The sequence below is a fragment of the Dysidea avara genome, chromosome 6, assembly GCF_963678975.1.
Source record: "Dysidea avara chromosome 6, odDysAvar1.4, whole genome shotgun sequence".
NCBI lineage: Eukaryota > Metazoa > Porifera > Demospongiae > Dictyoceratida > Dysideidae > Dysidea > Dysidea avara.
The window spans coordinates 19,547,475-19,573,945 of NC_089277.1; the positions used below are offsets into that span (position 1 = coordinate 19,547,475).

The window sequence follows — 26,471 nt, forward strand, 5'->3', positions numbered from 1 at the left end:
CATGTGCACCATCTCAACCTAACCAGCCTATAGATCCATCATTGTCTCTATAAGCCCTTTAATTATTCACCCCTATACCGGCCTGCATGACTATATAATATGCTGCACATTTACTATTCAGATAATAGCTAGCAACTGTGTAAACATGGAGGGTTGTTTTACACTGATAACCTTATAAAGCATAATTATAATACACAACACCAATGTACTTCTATACTCACCTCACCATCATGATAAATAAGTATCAAGCATAATAAGGGTCATTTCCTGATTATGATCAGGAAAAAGCAAATCAGCATAACGGTCTACAGCTGACTAGGGGCCGGTACACAGCTATAGTATAGTCTGTATAGTACATGGAGATATAATGACAAGTCTAGATCAACAAAGCATGGTAGGTTCATACACACAAGCATGCACACTCCTATAATAGACTCGATCGCCTTCGGCGGCTCATAAGCTCCTGACTCAATACACACAAGCATGCACACTACTCATTCAGCAGCTAGCTATAAGAGAGCCAGCTTTATGGCCGGAATGTCCAGCAGACTATTTATACCAATTCATAATAAACAGTCATGATTACATAACTACATATATTAGGATGTAATAAATTAAAACCAGCTGCAGCTCATGCACACAAGTAAGCCAATTCTAGTATATAGCTATGGTATGATAGTACATGCAGCTGTAGTGCATGCCTAGTTAATCATGCATAATTTGTACAGGGCTCATGACACATCATATTCACTGTTGCTGCTACTGCTATACTGCATAGTACTGGAGACTTACTTTAGGGAATTGAAACCATCAAAGATAGGCATAATATGTGAAGCCAGTCATTTCTAATTTCCTAATCTTGTCAGGCAGTTTATTGAGCCAGAGTATTGCTAAATCGATGTGTATGCTGATTGGTTCACGACAAAGAATTGGTGGTAAGACTTTATATTTATCACTTAGTGGCAGTGTTTTGAAGCGAGTTTCGTCCACTAAGGCACTAAACATCTTGGACTATACATACATCAACATTTAACTTGGTAAAAATCGTATTGCTTACGTTTTGAAAAGAGTGAGAGGAAAGATTTATTCTAGCAATCGCCTTAATCCTCCTTCTACTGTCAGGAAGTTATTATATCAAGTGTATCTCTTGCCAATTCTGGACTATTGTGATGTTGTGTGGACACCCACTAATGTTAACCAGACTGAACATCTTGAAAGATTTCATTCCAATCTTCATGTACTGATTCATCTATCTTAAGATATTCTTTAACTGAATGATGAAAGTTTACTATGATAAAATACTGCGTAAGTCAGTATCTCCATAATATGTTTGTGTATGCTATCAGTGTCACCGCACAGGACATGCAAGCAGAAATGTAAATCGTCTGTTTGTTCCACAAATAAACACTAATTATGGGAAATGAAGTTTCTACTATCATGGAACTACCCTGTGGAATGCTCTGCTAACAGCCTTATATGACCCAACAACATTAATTTTACTCAATTTCAAAATAGTTATTAAAGAACATTTTAGTGATGTTAGTTTGTTGTACATAAGTAATTATTGTATATGTGTGTGTGTTTCTGATGTATGTTTTTGTGCAGGGCGTAGCTGAAAAACAGCTTCGGCTGATGCTGCCTCCCTGTTGAAATAACAATTGAAAAAAAAAAAAAAGCCTAACATTTTTACATGGTTCAATTCAGTTCTCATGACATTATTGCATCAAGTTTGTCACGTAGGGGTGGATTGTTCAAGCAATGGACTGACTAGTGGTATATCTAAAAGAAATGAATATCTAAAGTTTGCTTGCAGAAATTAATGCATTGTATGTAAACGAAGCATGCAGCCATGTGCATCATGCATACACAGCTTCTAATAGTTCTTGCGCGACAACAAAAACAAGCGAAATCACGTGCATAGGATTTAGACCAATCAAATCGATTTATTTTTGAACTTCAAACTATAATTACCACACGTGACTTCCGCTTTAAATTTGTCGACGCGCAAGAACCTGGGTACAGTCTATTTCCGGTTGGTTGACTAGAGAAACGAAGTGTTAAAAGTCACGTGCTTGAAAGTAGCCAATGAGATCAGTAGTCTTCAGTTTAAACTAGCGCCGTCCGCCTGGCGTGAAATTTCATTGGTTATTTCTATTCACGTGATATTTTTGCATTTGGCTTGCGTGGACAACCAACCTGAAATAGACTGTATGTGTATCGTGGATTGCGCATCCGTGGTCACCAATGTCTATGGTGTCACGTGAAATTGGACCAATGAGAACGAAATTTGAATGGAAGTCCTTACATTTGATTGGCTATTTGGTCGAATCCAAAAAAAAATTTATGACAACGGATGCGCAATCCACGATATGTGTCAGTAGTCACGGTGTGTCACGTGCTGATATGTGTAAATCGGCTATAGTGCTTTAAGTCTCAATCTTGCAAACAGGAAGCATATGGCGTACTGGCGTGTGTGGAGCCTAGAACAACTTGAGGTAGTAGTTTAGACGCCTGCCTAGACCGGTTGACCACAAACCGTCTATACATGCCGATATTACAGGCGGTATGCGCGTATCTATGATCCGACCGTGCCCACTGAGACTGGAGCCATGCAGAGGCAGTTAGACTTTCTTACGGCCATCCTCAAAGCACTGAATAAGGCAAGAAAGAGATATGTTATTGTATAGTCTCGCGTAGCCAGACCCTATTTCTCCGCAAGGCGCTTATCGATTTCGGAGCAGGCGCTTATAATTTCCAATCGATAAGCGCCGTGCGGAGTAATAGGGTCTGGCTATGCGAGACTAGTTATTGTATGCACATCTATGTATGCACCAAGTGTGATGCTGCCAAAGAAGATGCTATTCGGATGGGCCAAAATCTAGTGCAAGGGAGTGTCACGTAGGTACGCGCTGTAGGTAGATCTGCGACCGCGGTCAAAGTCTTGACCGGCCGAAATTTCGCTTTGACTTGTGACTAAGAGCCCTTTTCGACCTTTGACTTAGCGACGATATTTCAGCACTTTTCGATTGTGGGTTGGAAGCTTTTACCCTTGACCGTTGCATTGGCACGATTTAGGTGGCCTTGACCTTTGACTTAGACTTTGACCGCGGTCGCAGATCTACCTACAGCGAGTGCCTGTGTGTCACTCCCTTGCTAGTGGCAACTATTAAAAAAAACATTTATTTCATCGAGTGCTCAGCTAGAGAAAATGTAAACGTAAATGAAGTGTTTTACTCATTCGCTGTGAACAGCAAAAGGAAATACTTCAATCGCTCTCAGCTCAGTGTTGCTTGTCTACCCTACAAAGATGCGTCCAGTCACTTGCGTCCAATTCAAAGAAGCGAGAGAAAAACCAGGTCGTTAGCACATACAAAACATTGCTGTGGAAAAAATGACAAGTTTTGATATCACTTGGGAGAAAGCTCATCTGGAATTACAGAACGAACTCGAATTTCCTCTGATTTTGGAAGTAGTAGGAGTCGATCTCATGAAGAAATTATTTTGCCTTCGTTTGATGAAACTGAAAGTGGAAGAAGAAATTTGGCGGAGGTTGTGGCCCCAGTCCACGGAGATCAGTGTCGTTCAAAGATAAAGTACGAAACAGAGAGTACCAGGAGTTTCTGTCTGACGTCTTTGCTGTTCATCCAGACTTAGGGTAAGCCATTAACGATGATAAATACTACACAATAGTAACAACTACATTCTTACTACCTGTGATGCGTATGATGTGGTCATGTTGTTTATAGTGTGACACTGACATGGTTGTAGTGGTGGAAAGTATGGAGCATTACATTGTACACAAATTGATACTAAGCTCTGATATCTTCTACTTTTCAAAATGTAGAACTTGTTGTACACAATTCTTGTCGTAGACAAAGACACTTTTATCTTAATGCTTTTAAACAATGTGCTTTAGGAGACGGTTGTAGTTTGATCAATTTTATTAACAACAAATATATCCTTGATGTGAATATTACTTCCAATCCTAACTACACTAACAATCTTGTCACTTAGATTGTACAAATTACGGTGCCACTTTTTTAATGTGTTAAGCTTAAGTGTGGGCTTAAGGTTGCTGTGTTGATGTGGGACCTGTCATGTAACATGCCAAGTCAGCTTACATATTATACTTATTGAAGTAACCACATACCTGAGACCATATGCCACTTTATGTAAACTATACTTTATATGTACTGTATATAATGTGTTATGCCAGTTATTCCAAATATTGTGAATGTTTACAAAGTCATTGACATTCTCACCTATACCAGACATTGACTTTAAATGGTAGTTTCCTGAGTCATTCAGTTACTCATGATATCTTGATAGTTTATTATTGTACACTATTTGTACACTATTTGAAATACGTGATAGCCTTGTTGTCTGTAACACATGATTTGAATACCAGCTTGTTTGTTTAAGTAGACTTGAGTCTTGCAGCAGATTTTGTTTCCACAAGTGTACGTATATGTCTGTATAATGTAGTATTGTAACTGAGGCTTAACATATACTAATTGTTTGCTGGGACAGTTTGTAAAATAAGGTATTGGTTGATTACTGTGTTTACATGGGACATGTGGCATTTTACATACATTGTAGGCATACAAATTGTATGGGCTATATATTATTCATTGGTTTATGTTTTTATAATAGACAAATGTTTGTGGTTTTTTTGATTTTTTGTAAAAGGCCAAACTCTCTTTCTCCTTTAGAATATTTACAACTTCTACATATTATGACCAAGCTAATGTGTTAGCATAATGTGAAACTGATGTGCTTTCCATGTTATTTCCTAGCCCGAGAATTATGTCTAGTAGTAAAAATTATCTTAAAAGTGTCTTAAATGTTAGTTTTCAGGAATACACAGCAATTGTATTTAGGTCTGTCTTAAGACAGCAAGAAATGATAGCAAGCGGATATTCACTAACTAAGGTCTTGGAATCATATTATAAGTGTTTTAGTCAGCTACCGGACATGCTAAAGAGCTTGGGATTGAAAACATTTCTAGCAACTGATTTAGGAAGATTCGGAACCCAAATAGAACTGTTTGCTCGCAATAAGGATTTATTTCAACGAGTTCTAAATGCAGTGTACAGTAGCAGCAAGACCATTAGTAAATATGAAGAGGAATTTATTAAGGCAGCTGATTGCATAACAGATACTGGGTACATTGGAGGAATGCAGAAGGCAATTGCTCAAAATGCCAAATGTATAATAATGATGGGTGGATTTTCAATCTATCAGTCCAGCATCATTAACCATTATAAAAGTAGTAATCAAACTTGTATCAAGTATTTATGCTATGAAAGACCTTTTGATTAGCATCAATTTTGTTACTGTACAATTAATTAGCACAATTTTTTTAATATTACATATAGATTGTACATTAGTTAGTATATACGGTGGAAACATTACCAATAAACGTGATTCATTGTGCAAAATGTGTAGTGGCTAGATCATTGGCCTGGTAATTGAAAGGTTCTTGATTCAATGTTTGGTTACACCACATTGTTGTTGTTGTTGAGCAAGAAAACTTTACCACATTGTTCCAGTCTATCCAGCTGTTTAAATGGGGATCTGTTGTCAACTGGGGAAGTAGCCCACTCAACTGTAGCATCAGTGGTTGCCTATATTATCTGAAGAAGCAAATACCAACTGTCCATATCTCACCAGGTGTAGGTCTTTGGGTGCCCACACCTTTACCCGTAGAGTGTGGTACAGTCTCCTGCGGGTTTCTAGTACTGTTCCAGGAGGATTTGCCTGCACTGACTCCTAGCACCTGAGAAGTGCATCCCACTGGGTAGGTGTGACTGTGTTAGAACACAACTGAAGGCTCTGTGTGTGCGTGCGTGCGTGCGTGCGTGCGTGCGTGCGTGCGTGCGTGCGTGCGTGTATTAAAATGAGTGCAGCACCTGTCTGTAAATGCTATAGGGACCACCATTTGTATATATAACTGTTGTATCAGGCCTACTGCTGGATACATGTATAGAGCTGAGCAATATATATATATATATATATATATATATATATATAATTTATTGTTTTTTACTGTTTAGCAACTCAGACTATATGATAATATGAAGCTTTGTGCTTTCTTCACCGAATTACATCTACCTGAATAGGTAATATAATAATTATGTCACATGCAACCATGTACATCTGCATTCCGGTCACACAAGTACCGTATACTACTGTCACCAGACCCTTACTCTATGCAAAGGGGTGGGCACTGCCAGACTAGCACCCATTATGATTGCCAAACAGTATACAAGGAGTATGTCTGGTAATGAATGCACTCAGTATGAAATAATAGACAATTCTTGTGATAAAGCCGTAACTTTGCAACAACACTTACATAGAGCTGTGTATTGTATATATGGTAGAAGAGAAAGAAATGGGGAGGGGGGGAGGTATTGTATAGCTGCTGTGGTTAATGAAATGTGTTGGGTCTACTGAGGTGACATCAAACCGTCAAGAAATTAAGCCTAAGTGTTTGTTTTGCTTGGCTGAAGGCACCAGTTATGCTAGAAATTTACATAGCTAAATATCTTTATAAATCTTATTGGAGTGTAGTCTGGTGGCTTTGCAAAATGCTTTTAGCAAAGGGGCAACTAGTTGGGGTGTCACTCTTGGGTTTATCAGTTGACCAGTTTGTCATCACCAAGCTGTCTGTCACATGAAGGAAAATTGAGGTTGATTTTTAGGTAGGGAGTTATTTATTATTTACTGGGCAGGCATGCAATGTTGCTGATTATGCCCAGGGGGAAGAAATTTACAAAGGAGAGTGGAGGGATTTACAAGGGGGAACATAATGTAAAATATTACAAATAGTTAGTTAGCTACAAATATTGACTAAAATAATTTCTTATCAATTATTTCAATTAATGAGGTCAATAATGAGTTCCAGTCAATGATAGCTCTTTGTTTCGATATAGTGCTGTGGTGTTTGCACTTGAGTGGATAAAAGAAAGTGGATGGTATGTGGTGGCGAGTGTGTCTAGTTGTCTTTAAAATTTTTGGTTTAGATTTTACTTCACTACCTATATGTACAATATCATGAAAAGGATAATCTAGCAATTTTAATGGTATTCTCTTAGAGATTTTACCATAGCAGTAGTTACACACTCAGTTACAGTACTATATGTGCTATAGTTGTTACATACCCATCTTGCACTTCTGCTCTGTACTTTTTCCAATGAGTTGATCATGATAATTATGTACTTACTGGTAAGTGTCTCAACAACAGATGCTTATTTTAAAATAGGATGAACAATTGTAAAATATGCAGATTCTTTGACCAACTATAAGTTTCGCTTAACAAAATATAGTTTCCTGGAAGCTTTATTAACAATGCTATTTATATGAGAAGCCCATGACATACTGTTGTGTAAGATGATCCCTAGGTAAGTGTGCTCAGTTGTTGTGTCTAATACATGCCCATTAAGTGAATAGTTAAAGGGGATGACAGATGGTGACTTGCTGCATTTCAAGTCCACATCCTCATGATCCTTAGCTACTAGTCTCGTGTGGCTGCGGTCTTGCCACGTGCTTACTATTCCATGTTGATGTACTGCTGTATATGCTGTGAATCCACGGCTTGTGGTCCTTGCGGTGTCCTCCATTTCGCATGGAGGACGCCTCCAGCTAGCCTCTTCAAATTTTTCATCACGTGATTGCGTGTATTTTGGCTCAAAGATGACACCCTTTTATCCAAATTGGGAAGTACAAGTTTAGTTTGAGTGGTAGTTTAATAGAAGATCAAGGGATTCTACGTGTCAGCGATATCCAGCTTGATCGGTAAGTAATGTTGTGGTAATTACCTTAATACCTTAAACTGGTAAAGCTGACCGCCATGCACTTGGTATTTCATCTGGATCAATTGTGTATGGTAACTGACGGCTATTTAGTGGACTAAGATCGCTGCTGACATGACACTAAGCATTGCATTTTCACCAGTGAGTAGCTATAACATGGGTGTATGGGTGTTGAGTTATCGATGGGCATTGCCCAGTGTAATTTGTGGCTACATATGTGAAATTCTTCCAACTATCTACACATTGACGTTCAGCTATTGGCGTAGTGACCAAAATGGAGGTGCTCTTATTGTTTATATAAAGTACCACCAGAATATGCATGGTCTATACAAGGATAAGACAGATCAGGATGATTGTGAGGTTTGAGTCAATTAAGATTCACCTTGATTGCTTCGCAGTAGAAATGACAGGCTCTTGTTCTTTTTAGTCAGAAAGCTGTTCACAATGCTTAAATCCTACTAGACTATTCTCCAATTCTGCACGAGTGTTATTGTTATTGTTAGTGCCAATGCTTATGCATGAAGTGCTTGGCTGTGTGATCTTGGGATCAAGAGTGACGTGGCCATTCATCAGTGAGCAAGCTAAAGTTTCTCCTCAAATGGTCTTAGCAGTGACATACCATATGTATGTTTTACTATGAAAAGGCTGATGAGCAGTTTTGTTGTTATAGTCAACAGCTAAAATCAGTATCCTACGTGATAGTGGTCCCATTGTAAACCATTTGTTTGAGTATCTTAGCTTATTGTGTAGTGTTGATGGTGAGATAAGTTGCCATGCTGTGCAACCATCCTAGGTAGCATATTAAATTCCTAATAAAAATATTAAAGTCTTAATATTCATTGCATGGACTTACCAGTCAGCAGGCAATTGTGGGCATACACACAAGTGTGGGGGAGTCTACTGTACTAATAGAAACCAAGTTAATATATATAATAATAATAATAATATATACGGTACTGCCCAAGCGCAACTTTGCTCGAGATTTTAAACATCGCTAATTAAGGGGCATGGTGACTGTTTCGCTCGTGAGACAACGTGGTAGCTGTTTCATTCACAAGAATCGCAAGCGAAACAGTTGCCATGCCCCTTAATTAGCGATTTTTAAAATCTCGAGCAAAGTTGTGTGTGCAAGCGAGTGCGACGTTGTGCTTGGGCGGTACCATATACGAATACTGGTATGGACAAATATAGAATATGATTCTTGTTCATGATTGTGCTGGACTGGTAACTCACATATGTATAAATCAGTTAGTATTATATTCAGATGTAAAATTGTTTGATTTGCAAATTTTCAACCATAATTACATTACCAATGAACACATTGATAGTCAGAACACTTGTCAGTGGTCTATTAATGTTGTAGTTGCATTTATACACCTGAAATCAAGACACCTTTCTATTAATTACAAGTTACCCTAGTGCCACTTTTATGCTATATAAAACACCTAACCAGTTAAATAAGTGTAGGGTTACAAAGTATCATGATGCAGTATGGTCAGTTTATAAACAATGTACAGTATTGCCTTGAATTATGGCTGGTCTCGTATAAACGCCTGGTCCCGTTTAGTCGCTGGGGTATACAGCATCATAACAAAAATAAACACTGGGTCTTGAATAAACGCCTGGTCTCAAGTAAACGTCTAGTGCAGCCATTATTTTTAACAATTCTGGGTGGTGTTATAAACGATGAAGTGAAGAACATTTTATAGAGTTCCTTTTAAGTTTGATTCTGTAAAATATGCTGAGGGAAACATCAAGGAGAGTCCAAGAGAGTACAACACCAAGGTATGAAGTTGACTTGTGAATGCTGATCTGGTATATAAATGCCGGTCTTGTATAGTTGCCAGTTTCGTTTAGTAGCTAGGGTAAAAAGTTGCTTGAAAGGAATAAACGCCTGGGCCATAATTCGAGACAATATGGTACATAAATATGTATTTTGTTTAAGTGAGTAATGTAATATACTAGTGAGTTGTAATTAAGAGCGTGATAAGAAAAAAAGAGATCAAAGTGGACCATGTTAAAATTTTGCATTATACACTGTATGACAAAAGGTTGCTACAATGATGGATATAAAACTTTGCTAATACTGTGTCTTCATTTTGTTATGCGGTATATTAGTAATAATACTAGTATACCTGTGTGTCCATCTGTTATGGTGGCACAAAGTATGTATGTTTTAACCTTTCATCCTGATCAGGTCTAATTTATTTATTCACATTCACTTTTAAACTAATTTGTTGTTAGGAGTGCAAGCAAATTCGTATCTTGTTGGTGGTTTGGATTGCAAGATGATTTAACCTTTAAATGTGCTGTTTACCCAGACTAGAGACTCAGCTTCTGTATATATGGCTGTAGACTTATTATTATTATTCAGTAGAGTAGGGCCATTCCCTTATTATTGTATGAATGGTGGTATTTGTAATAGAAGTTTAACTAGTAAACAAGCCTGTGTGAGGTTGTTGGCTAATGAAGCTTGATCAGTGTGGGTGACCATTACTGACCACGATAATTGGGTTATGTTTTCTGCTTGTGTGGGCTACTACAGAGGTTATGTTATAGTTAAAGGACTGCTGCCACGTGTGTACGGAAAAAACAGGTGTGTTGAGAGTCTAATACAGTATGAGCCAAACCTGAGTGCTGTATTAGTCCCAAGGCTCCCCTAAGCACTATGTTTTTTGTATACACAAGCATAGACAGGCCTTTAAGTGTTCTATTGTGGCTTTTAGTCGTCTTGCCTGGAGCATTCATATTGAGTACCCAAACCTCTTCAATCTTTGGTGATCAGACCATTAGTAAGTGTCCGTATAGCCTATTTCTAGTTGTAGAATAAACTGGTAGAATTAGTTTTAGCAATTTACAATGTCATGTACGCAATCAATCGTGTTGTCTGAGTTGGGTTGTTTTCATAACATTTTTTCATATCTACATATATTTGCTGAGTGTACTGGATTTGCCCATTTATCTGTATAACTGCCATTTATGTCTAAACATTTGGCGAGTACTGCTGTATAGGCAAATGTACCACTCTGCGTGGGCAGTTCAAAGGCACCGCCAGTGCCACAATTTGTATATTGCACTGCTGCAGACCACAGCGAGTGCATTATAACTTATAACGCACTGGTTGCGGTTTTGTAGACCACAACGAGTGCATTATAAGTTATAATGCACCGACCGCAGTGCAATATACAAATATTGCACTGGCTGCGGTTTCGTGCAGCATAGCACAAGTGCCGGTGGCCAAGACCACTACGACACCTCACCTAATAGGTGGAAAGACACTTCACAGATCACTCGAATTCTTTTATAGTCTGACATGTAAAGGTCGATTGTGGGCCATAACGTCACCAATACGTATAATGTTTACAAGCAGCCAATAGCAATCGAAAAAGCCAACGCGGTGGCCACAACTCTAGTCTACATATATATAAACGTACTTATACACCTTACTAGTCTGGTGCCATCTTAGCCCAGATTAAACTGTAGTCCACTTCGACAGTGGCTCAATAAAACTAATATATTCTAAATAATACTCACCTTTACGTTTGATTGTGGTAACCAGTTTTGTCATGCCACCAGATTCGAGTTTAGCCAGTGTGAATAGTAAGAATTAGACTAGTATCATTTAGTAGTTAGGTTTTGTTTACTTAAACTGTCTATTTAGCTCCTTTTTTTTCGCTCGAGAGAATCACTATGGCGATTAGTCTGGCACTTAGTCTATATGGCGATTGAGTGATCACGCTGGCATGCTGAGCACTACATGATGAGAGCGAATGCAGGTTAGTGATATAACCCATAGCATACTAGCTTTTAATATCTCAGGTGGCTACAGTACTGCAGAGGGAACGTCATCGCAACGTCCGGCTTGGTTACCCACAATCGATGTTAGAAACCTGGCCTTTATAAGTGTTACAGCTGTCTTGTGAGACTCTCCCCACCTATTAGGTGAGTGGTACATAGCAGTTATACAACGTGCACTCGTGCTCTGCCTGTATAAACGCACTTGCCTTCGGGCCTAACGGCCCTCAGGCTCGTGCGTTTATACCAGGCAGAGCACTCGTGGCTGTTGTATAACTATATGTGGATAAGTACTGTATGGAATATACAGGCACTTTTGCACTTTGATCCTTCAACCACAAAATTTATGTTCCTCAAAAATTGTACATATATAACATACATACGATGGTCTGATGGTATTGTATTCCCTGCATACTACCTAGGCTGTCCAGAAATATTCTACGGGAATTTGTGTGTATACTGCATAAAGATATTATAATGTTCAATTTTAATGTGTTTTTTTTCTCAATTAAAGTACTATGATTACAATGCATTTAGAAACTTAAAACAGCTACTAAATTATGTAAGATTTAAATTCATGAGGTTTCCAAATATTTTTAATGAGACCTTTTAGTTTATAACTTGTCATGTGTGTTTATACATGACAGCATTTGTTTATTTGTGGTTGTTTTTACAGTAGAGTGTGATCTTCATTATCCTAGCTAGTAACCACTGGAATTTACATGTACTAGTTTCAAAACTTAATGTTTAAGGAAGTAGTGATAAGTATATGTGCCAGTTTTGTGGGGATGTAATTAATTGTTAGATGCTTCAGTATCACTATCTCAGTCAAACTCTAACCAGTTTTGAATCAGCAAGACTCACCGGCTCAGATAGTTGACTGTTGGCCATTTTCAGTACTATTTAGGCAAACTACCAAACAAAATTGACTTTGGGTAGCTGTGTTTACTATATATTGTAATATATTGGTGTTCAGTAAATCATAACTTTACAGTTTAAAAAGAAAAACAATTCAATTTCCAACGCTTTATTTTGAACTCTGTAACAGGTCTGTCAACTTGATGATTTTTCACTGTAAAGGGTTGTAGGTACCCTGGTATGGTGGTGAGTGGTCCTGGACTGGCTCTTTATAGTACGATGGTTCGGTAATGATTTGTCGAAATATGTTTTACAAGTTTTACATGAGTTGTATATCTATGAACACAAAACAACTAGCGAAGCCTACTAGTATTTTTTTTTTTTTTAAATAGGTAATTTAAAAATAAAGTAGGAATCTATGCAATAAAAAGTAGTGAAACAAGAGATGAATGATGGTATTACAGCATAGCTCGGTGGGAAAGTCCCTACTTTGGCACATTTTAGAATACTAGTTTGTTTAGTTTTTTGTTGTAGCACAGCTAGCTAGTTACAGCTTATTAAAGTACATACTGTGCCAAAATTGGAAGCACATAGGACCGTAGTAGCGTGCATAGCTTACCTTTGATTGTAGTAGCAGTAGTACTCAAATCTATGACCTGTCTCAGTACGATGGTCCACGTTCTATTCACCCTGGCCAGAAATTGTTTGAACGAACAGGCCCTTTCAGTTGTCTGGAGCTAAGTTTCAACTAACACAATACAGTGTCCACTTGAGTACTATCCAATCACACGAATCACTCACTGATCTCACCGTCCGGCACTGAGTGGCTGAGTCAGTGTGTTCAGAAGAACAAGCCGTCAAGTGTCAGTCCGTCTCAAATTTCTTTGTCGATTGCAATCCAGACGTTGGCAAAAGTCGAAGTGACAACTCAGCAACCTTAATGTTTCACGTGAAACACTTGAAATTATAAGCACCCTGCTCTTTCAGCAGCGTAAGCGCTTTCTGAAGTAATTTTGTGGTGTCTACAGAAAAGTGTTGATACGGAAAATTAATGCCTCGGTGTGGTTTTGATGCTTGAAGTAGAAGACTACCAACCTGATTGAAGATAAAAGGAAAGACAAGGTGCACAGGGTGTACACTCATCAGAACCCCAAAAGGGGCATCCCACCGTTGAGTTTGTTGTTGTGATGTAAAATGGTGACCGTGTACTGCTTTGTTTGGGCTCTAGGCTTGCAACTGTGGTCAGGCAGTGAGACTAAAATTTGAGTTTTTGACGATTTTTAAAAATTTTATATCCGGCCACCTGTATGTGTTTTGTTGTATTTAATGCTGACTAGTACTATTCCGTAAAGGTGACTTTCGCCACGTAAAATGTCTGTAGGATGATTTTTATTAATTAATTAAAAGCGGAATTTTGGGCAACACACAAAACATTCACCACGACCCTACTTAAACGGTGTGACCATACTGTTTGATAGACCACCAGATTCTCCTGTTCATGGGGAATAAGAAAATCTTGTTTTGTGTTCGTACAGTATATAGCACTTGAGTGCTCTTATTTATGATATGGTAGAAAAAAACGTTTACCGTTGTCATTTCATTGTTAAAATAGCCTTCTTCTTTGTCTGCATGGAGATGTACAGGGAAAGCACAATACCTTGATCAATGTGCCAGTTCATGGTGAACAACTTTGTCTTCATAGCTTAATGTAGTCTTGAGTTATGATTGATTGATTAAATAAATGTTTGTAGTTTATTTGCTGTATTGTTGTTGCACCAATCGAATTTATTACTGTTCCAACTGTCTATAGTGCTATAACTCCAAGACCATTCATCATAAAAGGCTGAAACTTTGGCTGTCCACTCCTTTGTTACTATAGATACCAGAGAAGCAATAAAATGAAATTAGAGGAATGTGCAAAAACGATCGGTTTTTGCTCAGTAGGTCACATTTGATCTGTAAATATTGTTAATGAAACGCTTTATCACAATTCTATGCAGTATGTCCATCTATCCATGTCCAACTGCAGCAAATTAGCATAGCTACTGTGTAGAAGGAAAATTTGGCACATCAAGAATTAACAACACTATTGGCAAAAGGCAAAGCTTGTGTCTATAAACTACATGTACTATTTGTGACATGCAGTCTTGTATTAGTCACCTAATAGTTTCATCCCTCTGGTATAGTGGATATTTATCACTCACCTCCAGGGTTTGAGGATATCATGTGTACCTGGCTCAGTACCATTATGTCCCAATAGCCCTTGGGTGGTACAGAGGCATGCTTGAATCCTATCAGCAACAGAACATTTATTTTATATACATATCTACGTGTTTGAAATAAGCCAAAATAGTTGGCTGGAGAATTTGGTGTATCAGTGGTCATTTGCCTAATTTTATCAGCACCTGAATACAGGCATAAAGTACCATCATTGTTCTTTGACAGACTAACACTTGACTTATTCAACTCACCACTTTATTGGTACATAGAAGTATTGAACAGTTTACTTCTCTTTATATACAATAAAACTATTACAGGTATTTCACATGCATGATATGTTGTAATTTGTCAACTGTTTATTAATGTAAAAAGTTGTCTCTTAGTTGGTGTTTGCTAACCATGCTGTGTGGTACTTTTATAACCATTATCATACAGTACAGTATGGTAGTACCTGTGTATTAGAGATTTGTAATTTCTGGCAAACAGTATGTTGGTCAGAAGGAACAATACTTTCATGGTGCCTTGGCAGGTCCAAAAGTGCCTTCAGTATGACTCCGAAATGTTTTTTAGAGGAATTTTCTACTATCTGGAATTGCCGTGTTTTCCATAGTGATTTAATTGATTGCAGAGGTGTTTCTCGCACTGTTCTTCATTAGTAAATAGCAGTGCTGTGCATCGGGGCTCACCACAGTTGAAAATGAAACATAATGGCCACTTGGTATTTTTCGGCAATTGATAGGCAATCATTCAGACAAAACATCAAGTGTGGTGTGCCATACTTTCTTATAATGTGCTTGTTCACCAGGCATACTTATGCTACAAAAAAGAGTGCAAGGAATTTTAGAGATCATAGAAAAAAAATTCGCGGAGGTCTGAACTAGTGGACATTAAATTCCCAACTCGGTCATGGGTAAAAACTGAATGAGGGATTAAATGTTCAGCACCAGTGTAAATAAGGAATGTACCACTGTGTGTTCTATTAGAGTAAGATATACTCATACACTGTAGTTGTGTTGTTGTATATTGTTGTGTGTGTTTTCATGTACGTGTTTGCATGCACATGCGTGCGTGTGTGTGTGTGCGTGCGTGCGTGTGTGTGTGTGTGTGTGGGGCAGCATTGCCAAGTGGTTAGAGCACCGGCCTGGTAATTGCAAGGCTCCAGACTTGATGCCTGTGATGCTCAGTTACTGTTGTTGTTTCCTTGCGTAAGAATTGCTCCAGTCTACATACCCGGTGGTCTGGTGTCAACTGGGGAAGCTACACATAATGCCCAACTGCCCTTGTCTTGCTTAGTAGTGGTGTGGGGTCATTGTGAAACTTTGAGTTGTGCAGCCTCTATCTGTGGGACTTGGACAGAATATTTAACGTTTGTGTACTGAATAAGAAAACTCTTGTGTAGTTCTTTCTGGTCGGAGTGTTCACCTACTTCAATTAAAACCCAGTGACCCAACCAAGCATCTATACAAGTTTCTACATATTAATCCATTGTAGGCACTATACTACCAGACACTTACTGTCAAATTTTCGAAGGGTTTTATTTGTGCTAAAAGGCACTTCTCTTTGAAAGTACGTAGATCCTCAAGACCTGCTATTCTTTGAAAATAACTTGCCTTGCATTTTAGTGTGGACATATAATATTGCTTGTGTTTTAGTTCAGTATTAGTGTCATTATTGTATCTGATCTGATCCAAAACTGCCATTGTTGGGAATTGACATCATCTGCTGCAATTCTAGCACAGACATGATCGAGCTGGTAGCTGAGTAGAATTTGTTCCACCTGAGACTGTGCATAGATGTGGAGCTTATTTCATCAGTTGTTGGCAAGCATGCACACACATCTTTCATAATTTGTGGCACGAATTTCCGAATCCAACTGGGCTTTGAAATGTACACTCAAATTCAAATTTTGCCTCTTCTCCAAAATTTTTCTGCTTTGAAAATAAGGAAATAATTTTGATCCCAATGAAACTACAATTTTGATCCCAAGGAAACTACAATTGTTTTGTCTGGATTTGTGGTACTACACAGTTCAGATTGTCCCCTGCATATATTGTAATGACAACATGATGATGTTCTCATCAAAGGAAGTGCTTCATTGTATTATTCTCTTATATGGTATATATTAGTTTTAGTGTCAGCACTTTTCACTCCTACACACACACAGACACTAGTACCCACACAATTGGCAAATTACTGATAAAATAATAATATTATTATGTAGCGAAATGCTACAGTACTTTGACAACAAGTATAAGGAATTTTGATAGATCATAGAAAAAAAGTAGTGAAACAAGGGAGGTCACCTACACTTGCAGCTATACTAGTGGACATTTAATTCTTACTTCGGCCTATACCCATGACTGAATTAGGGATTAATTGTCTACTAGTATATCTGCAGGTATAGGCGACCTCCCTTGTTTCCAAACTATGAGTTGAACTTAAAGTTCTAAATTTTCTTGTAATATTATTGTGACTAGTGAACAAAAAGAAAGGATGACACCAGAGTTAATGTTTTGTCTGAATATGTGCCTCAACTATCAATTACTGACTTGAAAGTGAAGTGGCCAATACGCTTTGCTTTCAGCTATGTTCAGCCTGTTACAAACGTGAAGCGCCTCTGTAATCAATCCAGTCACCATGGGAATATGGGCGATTCCCGTTTACAAACATAGGGAAGCCATCGTGAATCAACATCTTCGGCTATCAGTGAAAAGAAATGGGACACAAAGGAGGATGAAGGTAAGTCCATGATGTATGCACTGCATGTGCAGCCTGTCGTATGTCAAAAGACACCTGTTGGGCTTAAGTTAAGCGCAACATTGAACAGTGAAAAATTCAAGCCCATAGTCTTAGCTACGCTTGTCTAAAGACATTAGTAAGTCAGTCAGTCAGTCATGCGGTCAATCATGCAGTCAGTCAGAAAATGTTCACAGATTTATTTTTAATACGTATGTTTAACCTTTAGGCATTTTGAATGGATGATGTTTCCTAATATCTTCAGGTACACATTTTAGCCAGTAACACTTACTGTACCTTGTCTACATTTAACATACTCTTCATACTTGCTTAGTTTATGACCATTGCTTGTATGGGTGGGGGGGACAGAGATACACATGCATACCTACATATGTGACCAGCTTTTACAAAACCGATCCAAACTGCACATCAGGCAACACCACCAGTGGATAGCTACACTATTGTACTAGTAGTTTTGACACTCAGTACCACTCAAACTACTCGAGACTAGTTTCAACAGACGTTTTTTCCGGGGGGGGGGGGGGGGGGGGGGTTTGTAGAACTTGAATGGTGGTTTTAGGCCTTATGAAGGACCTGGCTTGGCAAGAATCAGTGGTTTACTGGTGATGATGTAGGCCAGACATTTTTTCTGTGAATTTTGCTACATAAAGGAGCCAGCACAGTCCTGTAATCTCGTCTCTGGACTCCAATCATGGTCTCTCTCCATTTTTAGGTCTAACCCTTGCCCACCCTACCACCCCCATCCTCCACCCCTTTCTGAGCACTCGTGATACTACTTTGCTCGTCCAACAGCTCAGATTTTCTATCTTTATTTGACGGGAAACTCTACAAGCAGCTACAAGCACTGGAAGTGGTCTGAAAGGTAACAGATTGATGCATTTTTAAATGTAAATTTCATATGCATGCTTGCTATCCTTGGAGAGTTATGTTGGCTTGAATTCTTTAAAACCGTTTATCTCGAAACTTCTAATGTGCGATTTGGAAAATCCAGTCACACATGTAGTTCGCGTTCATCCCAAACAGCTAAATTGGGTACTAGATATTAGGCTTAAGACCCCATGCCTAAGAGCAGTATCTATATTAGGTTGCTGCTATCAATGCTAAATCCGTGAGGTATTGATATAACACTTGTTTTAAAATAATAGGATGCGTGTGGTATGTTCCAAAGAAGTGATTATAGCTGGTGTATAGGTTGATATGTGTACTTAACCTCCTCACAATATTAAGAGCACTAGGTTAATAGTTACAGGGTAAATGCTATACTTCTCATGAATGTGGCAAAACCAGTTGTCAATGTCACTATCAGCTACACGCAAACAATTTATTTCACCATGATGCATTCCAACGTGATGGGTGATCTTGATTCCAATGTATGTAATAGGTATATGTGCTAGGTTACTGCATATTTTGTGTAACTCATGACCACTGTATAAGGAATTGATCAGGAGCTATCTTTTCTGAAGAATAGCTATTTAACTGTGACTATACAAGACTTCTTTTCCTGTTCTTATTCTTGTAGTAATAATATCGTTGCTTGATGACAAGAGGCTTTGACTCAAATGAGGAAAACAGCAGTACTTAATAGATCTTCTTACAGGACAAACCTTTTGGGTTTTGGATTTCATTTTTAAATAGTATACATTCTCCAGACTTGTAACTGAATTATGAAAACCTGATACATGTCTGTATTTGAGTTTCTAGGCTTGTACACTAGTATAGAACAGCTAAATTGGGTACTAGATATTAGGCTTAAGACCCCATGCCTAAGAGCAGTATCTATATTAGGTTGCTGCTATCAATGCTAAATCCGTGAGGTATTGATATAACACTTGTTTTAAAATAATAGGATGCGTGTGGTATGTTCCAAAGAAGTGATTATAGCTGGTGTATAGGTTGATATGTGTACTTAACCTCCTCACAATATTAAGAGCACTAGGTTAATAGTTACAGGGTAAATGCTATACTTCTCATGAATGTGGCAAAACCAGTTGTCAATGTCACTATCAGCTACACGCAAACAATTTATTTCACCATGATGCATTCCAACGTGATGGGTGATCTTGATTCCAACGTATGTAATAGGTATATGTGCTAGGTTACTGCATATTTTGTGTAACTCATGACCACTGTATAAGGAATTGATCAGGAGCTATCTTTTCTGAAGAATAGCTATTTAACTGTGACTATACAAGACTTCTTTTCCTGTTCTTATTCTTGTAGTAATAATATCGTTGCTTGATGACAAGAGGCTTTGACTCAAATGAGGAAAACAGCAGTACTTAATAGATCTTCTTACAGGACAAACCTTTTGGGTTTTGGATTTCATTTTTAAATAGTATACATTCTCCAGACTTGTAACTGAATTATGAAAACCTGATACATGTCTGTATTTGAGTTTCTAGGCTTGTACACTAGTATAGATCTCAGCATGAGAGGAAATTCTTGTATATTTTAACAACTCAGAAACCTTCAGGACCATCTGCTATCACATTAATGTTGCTCTGAAGGCACCTATAGCAGTTTAGTACCATTGATACAAGTAGGTATATAGGTCCCTGTGCAGTTGAAATAGTATTAGCTTTGCAATGGGATATCTCAATGAATATACTGTACTTTAAAGTAAATCATTTAGTGATACAAGTACTTACTAACCACATTGATATTAATTATCCATTGTTGCTATTGATTACACAGTACAAACACTTAATGCACTTTTTGGCTTCTTGTATGGCTTTACTGGGGTGCCTTAAATTAACCACAAAAGTCTGTTTTCCATAGGCTCCAATGTATTTTGACATTACTGTTGATTAGCTGTTGATCTAGTATACTTTACAGATTTTCAGAAGCTTCTGGAACCACTCTATTAATTGATCCTTGTTGAATAGTGCTGTGACCTCTAATGAAGTTAATATGCAGCAATATTGATGACCTGTTAATTATGACATCATTTGTGCACGAGTTGTCTTGAGGAGTTAAAACAGCAAAAATGAGAGCTCCTTTGTGAGGTAGGCACTTTGTGGTAAAGTTTTAAAATGATTTCTGGCCTTGTAGCCATTGGCAAGCACTGTATTGCTTCACCATCTAAGTAAACCTTGTATTGCTTCACCATCTAAGTAAACCTAGTTTTCACGTGTGGTAGCGTTGATAGTGGTGTTTCCCTTAATCTAACCATCAAGGCTTAAAGTTTAATTGTTGTAATTGATGTTTTCTTTGTACTATTGTTCTGGTAGGGTTCCTTACTGTTCTAGTCTTTGTCTTCTGTGATGTCATAGTGAGCGATTATTTCTACTGCTGCATATTTTTGTCATGTTTCATGGTATCAAGAGTTATTAACTCTTGATGGTATGAACTACCAACATGGACTGTTTTAAAGAGAAGTGTCAAAAGTTTAAAAAGCTTCATAGCACAATTCAGTATGCTTGAGTACCATGCACAGAAAGAGAAGGCTAAAATACATTGTAGCCATTGGAAAACATGGTTTTACGGTTAAAAGTAGGCACCCCACAGAAGCCATAAACTTAATTGCATACCTTGGTTGTTTATTGAGAATGGACTATTTATTAATGATTTTTGACATCTTTTAAATTGATGTTGCCACTCTGCTTGTTTCCTGGGTAACATATTTTGCAATCTCCTTGAGATTTCCAGAAATTCATTGTAGGAATGTGCAAAATTCCTGGTTTAAAGGAAATATAAGTGGAATTGTGTAAGGAATTGTCACAATTAGATTTTGGTATTCTGTTTTTATATAATAAATGTGCCAAATTCCATTCAGGAAAATGTACATGAATTGTGTCATTTATTGTGGAAAAGCTAAACATTTCCTGAGAATTTCAATTAAGTTTTTCAGTATAGAAATACTGTAAATGGGAAAAGTTTCACTGGTACATTTTTCATGGTTTCGAAACAAACCGCGAAAGTTTCCCCCGCTAAAGTTTCACTACTAAATCAATAATTTACAGTGTACTATATAGCAATGTTTAAGCTTTACTGTGAAACTTTCACCATGAACAGTTTCAGTAAGCTTTAACTGCGAAACTTTTACCTAGCGAAACATTCCCCGTTTACAATATACGATATATCTTTTTGTGCAGTGTATACTAAGGTGGTAATTCAAGCAACAGTCACTACCTACTAATATACTCCTTGTGCAAGTGTGTATATATTAGCATGAATTTCAGATATAGCATCCCATTACAGGGCCACCTATGGGAGTGAAGAAACATTAGATCTTATTAATGTATTAGTGAGGTCATAAAGTAAGTTTAGCTTTATTTGGGAGGCCTGTTCATTGTTCGTAGAAGCATTCATTAACTTTGTAGGGTTTCTTAATTGACTGCTGGAGTACGTTTTGTCAACCAAAATACCAGGCTCCTATACATTTTAGCCCTTTTTAAAAATTCTGTGGTTGTGTAACCATACCGTATATCCTAATAAACAGCATACTAGTAAATAGACCAAACCCTGCTCTACACGCTGGTGGTGGTCTGGGATTAATCTGTCAAGGAAATCCTGAGTAGTGAAGTAATAATGCTGACATGGTTTTGTGGTCAAAATGCGCTATTGATAAAGGTGATTGGTACAGAGAGATAGGTTTAAGGATACAATAAACTGGTAAGGACTCTTCTTTGTAATGTAAATTAACACTTTACATAGTAGCGAACTTACTAATCATGGTTTTTAACAATATTGCTAGCATTATTAGCTCAAAAAACCAATTAACTTTATCGCTTCACTACACAAGATTGCCTTGATAGGTTAATGCCAGACCACCATCAATGTGTAGAGCAGGCTTTGGTCTATTTAACAGTATACTGTTTATTGGAATATACGGTATGGTTACACAACCACAGAACTTCAAAAAAGGTCAAAATGTATTGAGCCTATTGAGGCTTGGAGTATTTTCACAGAAGAATGTACTCCAGTGCTTACATCATCAGTAATTAGTCTGCTTGCATACCTTAGGCCCAGAAATGAAATGGTAGCAGAATGATGTGGTCTTAATAAAGAGGTGGCCACTAAGGTTGAGATCCCACTAGAACAATACATTAACATGTTTCCTGGAAAACATGCAGCTATCATTGGTACATTTCGTATGTAGTTGTACTAGAACCGTATAGCTGCAACAAACAAAGTTTCAAAGCTTTGGTGGCTTTCTAGCAAGAAGCTTTGGAGGTTAAAATTTGACAGTCCCAGTATAGATATATATGTATTTGTCTGTATAACAAAAGTTAATTTTTCTACAGATTATGGCTAACGTAAGCACCTGGTAATTTCAGTTGTGGGCCTGAGTGGATGTAGTCCAGATGTAAAGGGACCAGGCAAGTCTTCGCTATGTTTCAATCTGCTTCATCCTGCAGAGTTTTTAAAGAATCATCCGTCTGTACTCACTCAAGATCAGTTTGAGAGTAAGGTGTTTAACCAGCAGCACTACATATACTGGGGATCAAAGACTGAGTATTACTACCAATTGCCTCGCTTGAAAAAAGTGACTGGCGAAAAGACACAAGTTGCAGTGTCATTTGAAATTTTTGAGCAAACAGAATTTCTCGAAGATGTAACAAACAAACCTTTTCCTGCTGATCAAGAATATGCTAAGCGAGCCTTCAAACTGCACAAGGCTTCTCAGAAAGTCTCTTTCAAAACTTTGGATTTGATATTTTCACCGGAAAGGTACAACATTTCTATTGCTCCTGACATAAAAAGCATGATGTGTGGTTACATTTTCACCGTTGATGCTGGAAAGGATTGTACCACATTCCAACATCAGCTAAAACTTATGGAGAAGATGATAACACCAAAACACAGAAATAAGTTTGTCATTGCTGCGACAAAATATGATAACCTAGATCCAAATCATTTTGAAGAATTGAGACGAGTTGCAAATGATTTGAAAGTTGAAGTTATTCCTACAAGCATTGAAATGGAAGATTCTAGATGGGCCACAGATGCTTTCAGATACTTAGCAATCAAACTGTTTAATTTGGAAACAGAAGGAGTTGGCGGTGGTACTTACCTGCGTTATGCATCTGAAGAACCATCAAAGTCGCAGGCATCATCAAAGTTGCAGGCACCGGACCAAGTCAGCGACACCCCTCCCATACCACCAAGAAATTATGATGAAAGTGATTTACCTACAGCTTCACCATCCTCTCCTAAACACAAATACTTCAACTTAATTGCACTGCAGGCTGCATTGACAGCAAAATCAAAAAAGAAACCATCAGAGTTCGAAGAGTGTACAACAGAAATGCCTAAGAGTCTGTTGGAAAAAAGGTCCAAAACACTTGATATACCAAGAAGTAAACCACTTCATCCCTCTTCTCTGTCACCAAAATCTTCTCCCATGGTGCCACGAAAAGGACTTTCCATGCCGCAAAGTCAGCCACAAACGATCAATAGACCACTGCCAACACTACCATTCATCTCTCAAGAAACAGATGATGTCTATACTAAGTTTAGATGTGATTATGACAAGATTGACTATCAAAAAATGTCCCAATGGCGTAATGTGCAGAAGGAAGCTACAAAATCTTGTGTAAACGCATTACCCCCAGCCACACTACCCCCAGATGATGGATATGTTGGTCCTATTAGTAGTGGTCCGAAAGTCTCTGCTCCCAGGATTACACATCAGAAACTACCTGATAGTCGACCCTCGAGACCTCCAGTTAAACCAAAGAAGAAGCCACCATCCTCTGTTCTGCACTCACCACCTGTACAGCGCCCGCAGGATCTAACAGCTGATTGTGAATATGAAGATACTGTTCCGAGTCAACCACAAACTAATCTTGATGTCCTTGACGATGATTATGTCATTGAAATGATTAACATTGTAAAGCCAAAATATCCACCTCGTTGTATACCCAGGAAATACTACTTTTTGAATGGTCGTAGGGCATTACCATCTGAAACCTAACCGTTTTAAGTAAAATCTGATTTTATAAAGTACAGCCGAAGGTACTACCTTTATACCGGATGTACTTACTTGTACAGTGTGTGTGTGTGTGTTAAACATGTGCTTGTTTTGTGCTTCCTATAATGAATTTTTAGAGTGTATATAATTATAATTAAAGGTGTAACAGACAGACAGGGTAGTGGGTAACTTGAATGCAATGCCCGATTACTGAAGTAGAGTTGTAGTCCATAGCTTATTATTTGATGAGGAATGCCCGCCATGCAGTTACTTATTACTACTTATAGCAGCCAGCAGACCACCTTGTTATGTTATACCATGTCATCTTGTGTTTTAGCTACATCATATTCTCATTGGTAATACACTCATTATTGAACAACTCATCAATTAAACAGTCTGTATTGCATGCAACAATATACAAAGGAAAAGTGATGGAGTGAACGAAGATACAAAAAAGTTAGTGTATGGTGATGGTCTGGCAGCAACCTGTGCTGCCAGCCTTACAGAGAATAATTACATTAAAGTTAGTTGAAGTACTTACTTAACAAAAAAACCACTAAAATGTACTACGGGAGTTAGCTATTACTATAAGGATAAGGTACAGGGATTGTCCGCGGAATTGAAATGAATTAGCAGTTCTGCAAAATAATGATTTTATAGAAATTATTTGCTTGTTTGATAAAACTGAGAGTGTATACAATCAATTGGATGTGGAGAATTCTAGAGGCAAGCTAGACCATAGAAGTACGTACAAGTGGCAAGTGATGCAATTCAGAGCAAGTTTAGGTTCTAATTTATTGGTGGTTGATGGTCACAATTTGTATAACTATAAAATACCTGGACATGCTATGACATAGTCACTTGTGAGCTTGAATTGATGAGCCAGTGTTGGTCTGTATGTTAACTATCTTGCCATGTTTAATGTGCCAAATTTTTTCACCAGCACTTCTTTGCCCTATAGTTCTTCCCTTATTATGATGGCACTCTTATAGGAGTAGTTAGATGAGGGGAAATGTAAACATTGGAGCTGCTGCAAAATTATACTGCTTGTCTCAAAATCAGCCTTCTAGTAATGTAGAAATGTCGCCAAGCACCACCAAGAGAAGCTGAGGTCTTACGTATACTGTATACGCATGTCTCAAAAGGAGCATGTTGACCTATACTATCAGCACGCGTACGCATACATATGGGGTAGGCCATGTGCACCATCCCAACCTAACAAGCCTATAGATCCATCAATTGTCTCTATAAGCCTTTAATTATTCAGCCCTGCATGACTATATTATACTGCACATTTACTATCCAGATAATAGCTAGCAACTGTGTAAACTACATATGGAGGGCTGTTTTACACTGATAACCTTATAAAGCATAATTATAATACGCAACACCAATGTACTTCTATACTCACCTCACCATCATGATAAATAAGTATCAAGTTTTAACTTGTCATAATAAGGGTAATTTCCTGATTATGATCAGGATAAAGCAAATCAGCGTAACAGTCTACAGCTGACTAGGGGCAGGTGCATAGCTAGTATAGTCTGTATGTATAGTACATGGAGATAATGACAAGTCTAGGTCAACAAAGCATGGTAGGTTCAAGTCAGTCTATAATACACAAAAGCATGCACCCTCCTATAATAGACTCAATACACACAAGCATGCACACTACTCATTCAACAGCTAGCTATAAGAGAGCCAGCTTTATAGCTACTATATGGCCGGAATGCCCAGCAGACTATTTATACCAATTCAAGTTTACCAATAAACAGCCATGATTACATAACTACATATAAGGATGTAATAAAACCAGCTCATGCACACAAAGTATAGCTATGGTATGATAGTACATGCAGCTGTAGTGCATGCCTAGTTAATCATGCATAATTTGTACAGGGCTCATGACACGTCATATTCACTGTTGCTGTTACTACTATACTGTATAGTACTGGAAACTTACTTTAGGGAATTGAAACCATCAAAGCCAGGCATAATATGTGTGAAGTCATTTCTAATTTCCTAATCTTGTCAGACAGTTTTTTGAGCCAGAGTATTGCTAAATCGATGTGTATGCTGATCGGTTCATGGCAAAGAATTGGTGGTAATTA

The 26,471-nt window shown here is 37.9% G+C and overlaps 1 protein-coding gene across 1 annotated transcript; it reads left to right on the forward strand.

Moving 5' to 3' along the window:
- Positions 1-2,287: 2,287 nt before the first annotated feature.
- Positions 2,288-24,525, forward strand: LOC136257985 (uncharacterized). The gene is made up of 2 exons (XM_066051283.1): positions 2,288-3,655; positions 22,691-24,525. The coding sequence occupies exon 2, from the start codon at positions 23,152-23,154 to the stop codon at positions 24,361-24,363; it is 1,212 nt and encodes a 403-aa protein (XP_065907355.1). The 5' UTR covers positions 2,288-3,655; positions 22,691-23,151; the 3' UTR covers positions 24,364-24,525.
- Positions 24,526-26,471: the final 1,946 nt, after the last annotated feature.